Below are 10,592 nucleotides of genomic sequence, written 5' to 3' on the forward strand. Positions count from 1 at the left end.
GGTACGGTACAATGACACCCTCCAATATCCCCCATATACCATCTAAAGAGTCCCTTTTTATTATGTTCCACGAGGTTAATGTATCCGGAGACCCCCTACACAACTACTGAGTCCATCCAATATCCATCAAGTCACCCTTAAACTCCATTTAACCCTTTATGATTTTCAAACCAAAGTCCAACTTGGATTAGATCCCAGGTGGGGTACTCCTCTGATGGGGTACGGGCTTTATTGAGGAATAAAGTAATTATTTTATCACGCTGCTGGTTCTGTGTTAATTAATACCAGTGTCAGTGTTGTATCTGCTGGACGGGATTACAAAACGGCGAGGCTGTCGTCGGCCTTCAGTTGAGCGTTAATTCAATATTAATATATATATATTTTTATTGAGGCGTTTTATGTGAATATGCGCTTTATGAATAGATTTATTTACTAAGTGTTTTTATTAGTAGTGGATTTTATTCACACATTTTCTTCTGTTTCTATACACATTATTGTGAATTTTAAGACTAAAACACTGTGACAGTCAGGCAGCAAACTTTCTGGGCTCCCCGAAAAGAGGAGCACAGGGGAGGAAAAAGGGACTCGGGTCCCAAAGAGGGACAGCATTGGCACACTGATCTTTTAAACGCCCTTTATACCCCTGGCATGATAACGACATAAGCCATTTTACGACATGTGGCCCACTCGGCCAGCCCCCTCCCACAAACGTCTTCCGTTCTCTTCTTTACGACGTTCCTTTACGTCTGTCGCACCAACACGCTGCCTCCCGATATGTCGCGAAACAGTGAGTGTACCCCAGCCCTGGCTCGGAAACTGCCCCTATTACCCGCGGTCCCGTCTCAACCTCTTTGTGTTTGTCTTCGCAGGGCACAGGCGGGGTAAAAAGGAAAGCTCGAAGCCTCAGGTGAGAGCGCTGCCAGCACGCTTCTTTCCTCGCGTTGTTTTTCCTTCCTCCGGTATAGAGCGGGCATGCTGGGATATGTAGTCATTTTGCTGTTGCGTTCCCTTGTAGTGAGTTGAGCTGGAACTACAAGTCCCAGAATGCCCCGCTGGCACGTGGTGTTAGCCGTGATAGTTTGTTTCTGCGCTCTGTTTAACTCGGTTAACCTGCCAACTCTCCTTTTTTGGAATCTATGGCCCTCTTTTCTACAACTTCGTCATATTGATCTCTAGCTGCCACCTGGCCCTGTCCTATGAGATCTGTTATGATTGATTGCCCAATTCTCTTACACTAATAACTTCCAAGTGTCCCTCTTCAGGAGGCGCAGTCTCATTTTGTGACCCATAGCCCTACGTGCCTCTTGCTGGTGGGTGTCATCGTTCTACAGTCACAACCAGGGCCGGCCGAAGACTTAACGCCGCCTGGGGCGAAGTTTAAAATGCCGCCCCCCGCCGACGCCGGGGGGGCGGCATTATCTACCCCCCCGGTACTTACCCTTAAACAGTCCTGCGGCGAGTCTCCCTGTGCTGCCACGGTGCCGGCTTGTAATGCTGAGCGCCGGAAATTCGCGTCACTTCCGGCGCTCTGCATTACAAGCCGGCACCGAGACCGAACAGGGAAACTCGCCGCAGAGGAGAGAGAGAGGGGCGCCGAGCGGGTAAGCGAAAACCACTCGGTGCCCCTCTCTCTCTCCTCCGCTTCAAAAAAAACCGCTTGGGGCGGGAAAAATGCCGCCCCTTCTGAAGTGCCGCCTGGGGCAATTGCCCCAGTCGGCCCCATTGTAGGGCCGGCCCTGGTCACAACAATGTGCGCACACGTCATTTCTACATAAACTCAAGTTTATAATTGTAAATAGTGTACAGTGTTCCTCTTCTGAATGCCTTACTCAATAAAATAAATGACTCTTAATTAGTCACAAACTGACACAAAGTCATGTCTTAATAAAACCCTGTCCCCTAACCGCACCTCCCTGTATCCACAGCCCTGGCCAAACGAGTCCCTTTTTGGCCATTCGGACTGTTGGCAGGTGTATATATTAATGTGCTGGACATGCGAATGAATGCTATATATATATATATATATATATATATATATATATATATATATATATATATATATATATATATATATATATATATATATATATATATATATATATATATATATATATATATATATATATATATATCTTGTATTTCACGAGCATTACTGCAGAGTAACTTTAACTTGTCGCAGCCGTCAATACCTTAGAATTATAAATATATATATTATTTACTGGGTGTTTTCTTTCCAACAGGGAAAAAGACCACTTCATTTAGGAACAAATGGCAAGAAAGACCCCGGAGTGCCGAACCTATCACACTTTAAAGAACAAGCGAAAAAGGAGGCAGAACAGAAGAAAAAGAGAGTACGAAAAAAGTTATTCTGCCAGAGCAGGGGCTGCGCAACTCGAGTCCACGAGTACTGCAAACAGGCCACGATTCTGGGATATCCCTGCTTGACCATAGGCATCTCAATAAAATAAAACACTTAAGAGACCCTTCAGCCATCAGATGCACTTTAAAGCTTAGTGGCCCCTTTTAAATGCACGGGGTGCATTTTTAGAATCCCACTATATGCATTTGCCCCTTTCAGCTGAGTATACCTCTCCGTATATTCCAGGTAGCCTCTCGGGGGGGGGGGTGCCATGAATTGTCCCTTTGACCTTCTTGTTTTGAAGGATACATAGAATTCCTGGCCTGTTTGTGGCCCTCGATCACCGGACTTGTCCTCCACTGCATACTGAATCTCCATACGTAGTCGTTACCGATTAACCTACGATGTTCTCGCTATATATTATTATTATTGTTTTATATAGCGCCATCAAATTCCGTAGCGCTGTACAATGGGTAGACAAGACATAACAAGTAGCATATATATACGTCTCTATACCTGTATGCTATACATTGTGTTTCAGTTCAATCTTTACCGGTGGCTTTAGATCGGGTTAAACGTTTGATGAGTATCCTCCGAGCGTACAGCGTGAATACGTGGACTTCGTAGTGCTATGTAAGGACGCTAGGTGTAAAAACCCACATGTAACTGGTCCGGAATCTTTAGAATTTTAGGCATTATCGTGTCTGTCCGGAAAGTGGAATCTCTTCTATATCTGGGGTTGGCAAACAATTAGAGCGCTACTAGCCAACAAAAAAACCCAACCGGGTAGTCCTGCTGCGTCTAAAAACATATTTAGATGGAAGCAGGTCGTTGGTTAGTTTTCAGTACTTGAGTCACTTATTTTAGATTTCTTGATCTGCCGACAGGCTGAGGAGATGAGAGCAAAGCAGAAACTGGCACGAGACAAGGAGCTCGCAAAGAGGAGAAGCCTCGACACCTTCCAGAAGGACATTCTCAAGCGGCAGAGGGAGTTTGAACAGAAGGTTTTTTTTTTTTTTTTCTTTTAATTTTCTTATTTTTATTATTAAAATAAAATATGCCCAAACTGAGTTTGGCGTGAAAACCCTTTGCCTTTCCCAGGTATGGTTGCGTAGAGAATTGGGTACTTTGTCTTTCAAAATGCCCCAATTGCTGAATAAGAATAAGAAGATTTCAGTTATGTTCTACCCGAAAAAAGAAGCAATAAAAAAAATATGCAGACACAATCAGAATTTTCCCTGAATTAAGTTACCTCTGTTCAAATAAAATGTTATAATTATGGCGTGGGTATTTAGGTTTTAACAAAATAATCAAATTGTGTTACTTCAAAAAAATAATTGGGGGGGGGTCTTGGTTGTATAAAATCAGATCCACTCTTCATTATTACAGCCTTCTTTGGGCTAAAATTCACAAAATGTATTATACGGATATCTATCTTGACAACTTTTAGTTTATCCGGCTTAAAAAAAATTATTGAATCAAATATGAAAAAAATCGGTAAAAACTAATTTTACCCTGTTCCAGATTTGCTGCAAAACAGATCTAGATTATTTTTTTTTACTTGGAATATGCAAATGCAATTTCTTAATCCGACGGCAAGTACCACATAGTATTGGGGTTAAAAAGTAAATTTGTGTGTGAAAATATACTTTTTTCTGTCTCGTATTGAGCTGAAGTAATGGATATGTCTTTACAGGAGGCTGATCTGAAGAGCTTGGAGAAACACGAGCAGCTGGAAAACGAGAACTCCAGAAAAGCTTATTATCGAGAGTTTAAAAAGGTCAGCGGCCACATCTGATGGCTCTTTATTCCACTCGATCGCAATGTGGAACGCGCCCCGTGTGTAGAACGCGCCCCGTGTGTAGAACGTATACATTGTCTGGTTTTGTCCTTATCGTACATCTTCTGTGTTCTCTCCTCGCAGGTGGTGGAGGCAGCTGATGTTATTTTAGAAGTGCTCGATGCCAGGGACCCTTTGGGTTGCCGCTGCCCACAGGTGGAACAGGCTGTGGTACAGACCGGCACGGAGAAAAAGCTGGTTCTGGTCCTGAACAAAATAGGCAAGTACCAGAACTGTATAGATGGTTGGATGGTGGGGAGGACAACTGGGCAATCAAAAGCCCCTCGCCATTAAGTAATGTCAGCACCAGGTAACATGTTTGTAAAGTTGAGAGACACCCCATGCGTGGTGCATCCGCTTGCAATATGTCTTCATGATTCTGTGCAGAATTCCCTCTGAGTTGAGTAGCCCGGTGCTGAAAGCTTTAGGAACCGGCCGCTGCACTTTATAAAGGATAGATTATAATCCTGCAGGGCGCGCTTCCCTCGCTCTGTATCAGTATGTCTTAATGTGTGTTAATGTTAATGCTGTCTATAACAAAAAACCTAAATCTATTGGAATGGTAAAAATAAGTACTGGAGTCATCCATAGAGGAGTATTTCTATATATATATATATATATAATTACACACACACACACCTGCTTGTTTCTTGCTTTCATTCATTCTAGTTGTTCTTTGCTTAGACTTGGTCCCCAAACCAATCGTGGAGAAATGGCTGAAGTACCTTCGGAACGAGTTCCCTACAGTGGCTTTTAAAGCTTCCACCCAGCAGCAAAATAAGAATTTGGTATTTTATTTCTTGAATTTTATTTTCTTGAATCTGGATACAGTTTTTATGGGGGCAGTAAAAGTGGGATTGCTTTTAGACCATTGTTATTCAGTTGCACATAGGTTTGCAGCTGGGTAGAGGGCCACTATTGTTAAAATGCAGATATTTGCTTGTGATTTATCATTTTCCCACTTATTTCTTGCACTCTATGCACTTTTACTTCGCAGCAACAAAGCAGAGTGCCGATCACACAGGCATCGGAGGACCTGTTGAGTACCGGTGCCTGCGTCGGGGCTGATTCTCTAATGAAGCTTCTTGGGAATTACTGCCGGAACCAGGACATCAAGACCGCCATAAGTGTCGGGGTTGTTGGTACGTCGACAGCAAGTCGAAAAACCTCATATATTACGTGTCTTATTGGATCCCTTGGGTTAAAAAAAACAACACACACAGGTTCTATAGTTTGGTAAAGTTGTTGCTTCCCTTGTCATTTAACATATTGGTCAGGGGGGAGGAATATCCAGGGTACACAGCGCATCAAGTGACCACTGCTGGAGTATATTTGTAAAAAAAAATATATATATATATATATATATAGAATTATATTTTATAAATGCCTTTAGTTTTAGTTTCACCAAAAGCTGTGCGAGCGACCTGTCCCGTTTAAGTTGGTCAGAGCTACTGAAGGATTAACTACAAATTATTATTTTTTTTTTTTTGCCTCATTTTAAAGGATTTCCAAATGTGGGCAAAAGCAGTTTAATCAACAGTCTGAAGAGAGCACGCGCCTGCAATGTGGGGGCAACACCCGGGGTAACCAAGTACGTAATTACCGTGACTATAGAACGCTTTTTCCTCTGTGTCATCGGTAACCTCATGATATGCTATTTGACGTAGTGAGAGAGAGCTGCTACTACTACTAAGGGGTTAATATTATATACATCCAGGTCTGTCATTTGTCTTCTACAACTTTCATCCTTAGGATATTTTTTCTTATTTCTTTAGCTCCTGTTGAGTTGAAGCAAGAAACGTCACGTTTTAGGCAATATTTCCCTCTTAATGTACAAAAGCAGACTCTTTAAAACTCCTCAAATCCTTTTATTTCCTCCAGAAACTGTGTAACTTCCATGTCTGTTTAGGGGACAAGTGAAATCTTGTGTAGGCTTATATGACTAGCGACAAACTCCAGAATCAGCGTCTGTACATCAGCTATCCGATACTGGGCTTTAAAGCGCCTACATGGAGCGCTCATCTAGATTATGATCCCGGCTCGAGGGATAGACGTACGGATCGCGAGGGCGATGGCTGACATCTCCCTTTTGTTTATCGAAGGTGTCTGCAGGAGGTTCATCTGGACAAACATATTAAACTTCTGGACTGCCCGGGTATAGTCATGGCCACGTCTACATCTGATGCAGCCATGATCCTGAGAAACTGTGTGAAGATCGAGCAACTCATGGACCCCGTGGGGCCGGTGGAAGCCATTCTGAGGCGCTGCAACAAGGACCAGGTGACACGTCTAGCGTTCAGTTTTTGGCTTTTAGTGCGTTTCCCTCTGCATGTCGTCTCGGGTAACATTTTGAATCTTAGATGGAGTAGCCAAGGAAAAGGCAGGCAGGCAGTGATGTATAGGGCTATTCCGGTGAGAAACAGTAACGCTGGGACATGGTTTCCATGGTGACTTCCCAGAATAGCCCTTTATATATAATCCTGCATGTCATGTATAAGCACGAGCGGATATCATTCCTGAGAGGAGTCTGACTATGTAACTGATTTATTTTGGGTTCAGATTATGCAGCATTACAAAGTGACCGATTTCAGGGACACGCTGGAGTTTCTTTTCATGCTTGCTAAACGGCAGGGAAAACTAAGGAAAGGGGGGACCCCGGATCACGATAAAGCAGCCAAATCTGTGCTGACAGACTGGGTGAGGTGAGCGAACACTACAACAAAGCGCTACCTACGGCCAAGGAGACAAAGGCGGTGTGCGGAGATTGACGTTTTATTCTTTCTCTCTCTTCTTCCAGCGGTAAAATCAGTTACTTCACCCACCCGCCAGAGACGCACACCCTGCCGACACACATCAGTGCCGAGATCGTCACAGAAATGGGGAAGGCCTTTGATTTTGAAGCACTGGAAGCAGACAACAACGAGTGTCTATCAAGTAAGGGCCGGGTGGGATACGTAAAAGGTAGCTTAGTGGAGACTCGTCACCGATGGAACTCCATGACGGGATGCTTGGTGCATTTGGCCATTGTATTTGTAACCATAAACTCTGAGAAACGTGGGCACAGCCTGAGCTGCACCATGATCCTTGTGTTCTTCTACTGTCAAGTGATGCTAGGGCTTTTGCTACAATACAAGGCTATAAATGTAACTTTACATATACATAAGATTAAAGGATCCGTAAGTTCTGTATTTGATACGCGCGCCTCAAAGCACAATTACATGTATTTCTCCAGAGGTGCAGTCTGCGCCCCAAGGCATAGCCATGGAAACTTCTGGGCTGACGACCGCAGGAGGACAGGACGTGGCAGATGTAGAATTAGAAGAATCCAGCGAGGAGACCGAAGCACCTCTGGATTCCATGGAGGAAGATGTGGATGTAGAGGTACAAGGAAGCTCGTCAGTTAAATTTTTTTCCAATGGTTCAGTTTTTCCCTTATTGGGAAACCATACCAATTATATATATGTTTTTTTTTTATATTGGGGGGGGGGGGTTACATCTCTGACTCTTATATTCCATCCTCTATACTCCAGTTTGGCCCAATGACTGTAGAAATCAAACACACCAAAAGCAAACCTCCAACAGAAACTGAGCGGGTCATCCCCAAAGCACCAAACCTGCGGGAGATCAGCTCGGTGGATCCTCTGCAGCAAGGACAAGCTCTCCACGCTGCCAGCAAGAAAAGGAAAAAGCTCCAGAAAAGAGCAAGTGAGTAATTTTACATGATCATAAATGCCTAATAATACCGACTTCAATGTTACAAAAAGTTAGGAAATATGAAGGAAAAAAAACACCCCTACAGTTGTAAACAGAAGGACTGGGGATTTCTCAACCTTTTTTTTCCTTTTGCAGATAAAATTGCCACCAAACTCTCAGACTCGCTAACGCTGGCAATGAATTTTGGCTTTTCTGATGACTGAACGAGATGTAATAAACACAAATTCCTAGGAACAAATTCAATGGAAGCAGACAAGATATTTTCCTACCTAGTGCTAAGTTAAATTATATATAATTATGTGCTATGGACTGTTCACAGGGTAGACCTGGTAATACAGAACTTAATCCACTAAAATGATCTTTGCCTTTTCATTTCCGTATGCCTACAGAAGAGTAATATAAAGAGTAATAGGCCATTTCTACATCAGCTAATTTTTGTAAAGTTTCAGGATGAAAACTGTTTTGGTTTAAATACTTATTTTGGAGGGTTTTCATGCAAAACAGTGGATCCTGTCCCCTATTTACCAGGTTTCTCCACATGGGTAATGTGGAGATCTATACAGGTCAGGGACACGGACACACACACACACCTACCTGTTCACCCACCCAGCCTTGTTCAAAAGGGACACAGTTACAAAGAACTGGTTTGTATATTTATCAGAAAAAGCTTTAATAGAAGACTTTTAAAAGTCAGATTACAGATACTGGCACACATTATATACACACAAAGGCAAGCACTTTGAGCTGCAAGGGGGACGTAATGCACAATCTACTGTAGTAGGTCCATTCATATGCAGCCGTCGATAAACATTCTATTGTATATGGAGCTGATAAACTGTTCAAGAAGGCTCCACTGCTATCTAGAAGAGAACGAAAATACATATAGTGATACAACAAGTATACCCCAACACAGACATCCCTGTGTGTAAAGCCAGTACTTTATATTATAGAGCAAATAAATGCAAGGTGAACTTTTTGCACAGAATAACCAATTGATAACCTCAATGCCTGAATCAAATGCATACTTTTCTAATAAATAAATTTCGCTTGCTAAGAAAAACCAACTTTAAAATGCCAAATTCAAATGCGTTTTAGAATAGAAAGTCTGGGTGAAGAACATTTCCCTGATCAAAGGGGCGATCTACGCTGTACGTCAGTTACCCGGTAATTCCAGCTGGGTGCATTAGATGGACGTTGCTTTACTAGGATAGTATAAAACCCAAGACATTTATTCCAAGAAAATAAGTTATTTCTATAAAACCCAAGCACAACTAAGCCACTTATTTACATAAATATTTGTGAATAAAATATGTTTTAAAGTAAACTGCCCACCTTCTGAATTAATACATCCCACACTTTGCTAATTATAATAGATGCCCAAAGACTTTTTTTTTTTTTTTTCCACGATTACCTCTATGGATTACGTATATTTGTCTGCTGGCACATGGTGCACAGACGGTTCCGAAGGATGCGAGCTCCTCCTGCGGCTGGCCCTTCTTGACCGAGAACGGCCCCTTCTCATGACCTAAAAGTAAAGATTATTCGGATATAACATGGCAGCAATCTTGATTTTAGACTCAGTTCTCCAGACACTTTTTGCTAAGCTTTAACCTATCTGTAGAGTTTTTGATCATCAACAGAAATAAATGCTATTTTTGGTTCCCATCCAACATCCGTAGGCCTTCTCTACCTGATTAATAAGACCCCCCCCATTGCCCCCCCCCCGCAAACAGTTTGAGTTCATTGTCACAATTAGGGAAGGTCCTGCTTACGCCTGGCTGAGTCACGGGAATATTATACACGGCAGGTTCCGTAGGTCGTGTACTCGTCCTGCGGCTCACACTGCGCGACCGAGATAGACTTCGCCTACGACCAGCGCTACGTGAGCGACTGCGACTTCTCCTTTTTGGTGTACTTGTCACTTGTGCCTCTGAACGGGAGACCAAAAAAACAAAAAAAGAAGATCATTTTGTTAGATCTTTTGTCACAAGAATGATTTTATAGATAAAATAATTATGTGGGAAGTAGAAAGACTATTACTTATAACATTGATAATGCAGTAAGATGGGGGTACAAGTGTAAGTTAAACTAAAACTGAATTGCTAATGTGTGATCACACGCAAAAAAAATAATTTAAAAGATCTGCTTGTTAGATCAAGTGAACCCAGACCTAGAAGACTTCACCATCTGTCCCCTTAATCATTCTATGAGTGGCAGCTCTTACTTGAGGATTTTCAACAATGGACATTTAAATGCGTAACTCTCGGGCAGAGAATAAAGCCCATCTCACCTAATTGTTCACTGTAGAGAGAGCCGATTGTGGTGTGTTTCAAGGAGCGCTCCAGCAGGAAGGATGGATCGGGAATTCCAGAATCAACGAACAGAAACTTCTCAGAGGTGTCCGTTTTGCTCAGGACCTTCTCTGTATTAAAAGCAACAGAAAATGTATTAAAATAGTGTGTGTGTGTGGGGGGGTACTCCATGTCCAGCATGGATGTAGAAACCTGTATGTTATTGCATTGCAAGGCAGAAGCTGTGTCTGACAATATCCACATACATTTCATAAACGTTCAAGAACACCAGATTCAAAAAAAATTGCTACTAAACAGGTCATAAAAATTGCTATCTGCCATCGACCAAAAATGAGTGAAAGGTGATAAGGCTCTGAAAAATAAGTGC

General features: G+C 42.5%; 1 protein-coding gene across 1 annotated transcript; it reads left to right on the forward strand.

Annotated features, from left to right (window-relative positions):
• Positions 1-774: 774 nt before the first annotated feature.
• LOC149284874 (guanine nucleotide-binding protein-like 3-like protein) lies at positions 775-8,116 on the forward strand. Its single transcript, XM_089496035.1, has 15 exons — positions 775-787; positions 870-907; positions 2,241-2,351; positions 3,247-3,363; positions 4,056-4,139; positions 4,284-4,419; positions 4,884-4,987; positions 5,197-5,341; positions 5,703-5,790; positions 6,302-6,479; positions 6,759-6,901; positions 6,997-7,144; positions 7,440-7,580; positions 7,730-7,904; positions 8,049-8,116. The coding sequence occupies exons 1-15, from the start codon at positions 775-777 to the stop codon at positions 8,114-8,116; spliced, it is 1,689 nt and encodes a 562-aa protein (XP_089352161.1).
• Positions 8,117-10,592: the final 2,476 nt, after the last annotated feature.

Source organism: Sceloporus occidentalis, unplaced genomic scaffold (genome assembly GCF_023333645.1).
Source record: "Sceloporus occidentalis isolate IW3139 unplaced genomic scaffold, rSceOcc1.0.p SCAF_87, whole genome shotgun sequence".
NCBI classification, from domain to species: Eukaryota; Metazoa; Chordata; class Lepidosauria; order Squamata; family Phrynosomatidae; genus Sceloporus; species Sceloporus occidentalis.

Bases quoted from the DNA above. Each gene is read 5' to 3' on its own strand.
- LOC149284874 (XM_089496035.1), top strand. The intron at 6,480-6,758 runs GTGACACGTCTA...TTTTGGGTTCAG, and splicing joins GGCGCTGCAACAAGGACCAG to ATTATGCAGCATTACAAAGT. The intron at 7,145-7,439 runs GTGGGATACGTA...CCAGAGGTGCAG, and splicing joins GTCTATCAAGTAAGGGCCGG to TCTGCGCCCCAAGGCATAGC.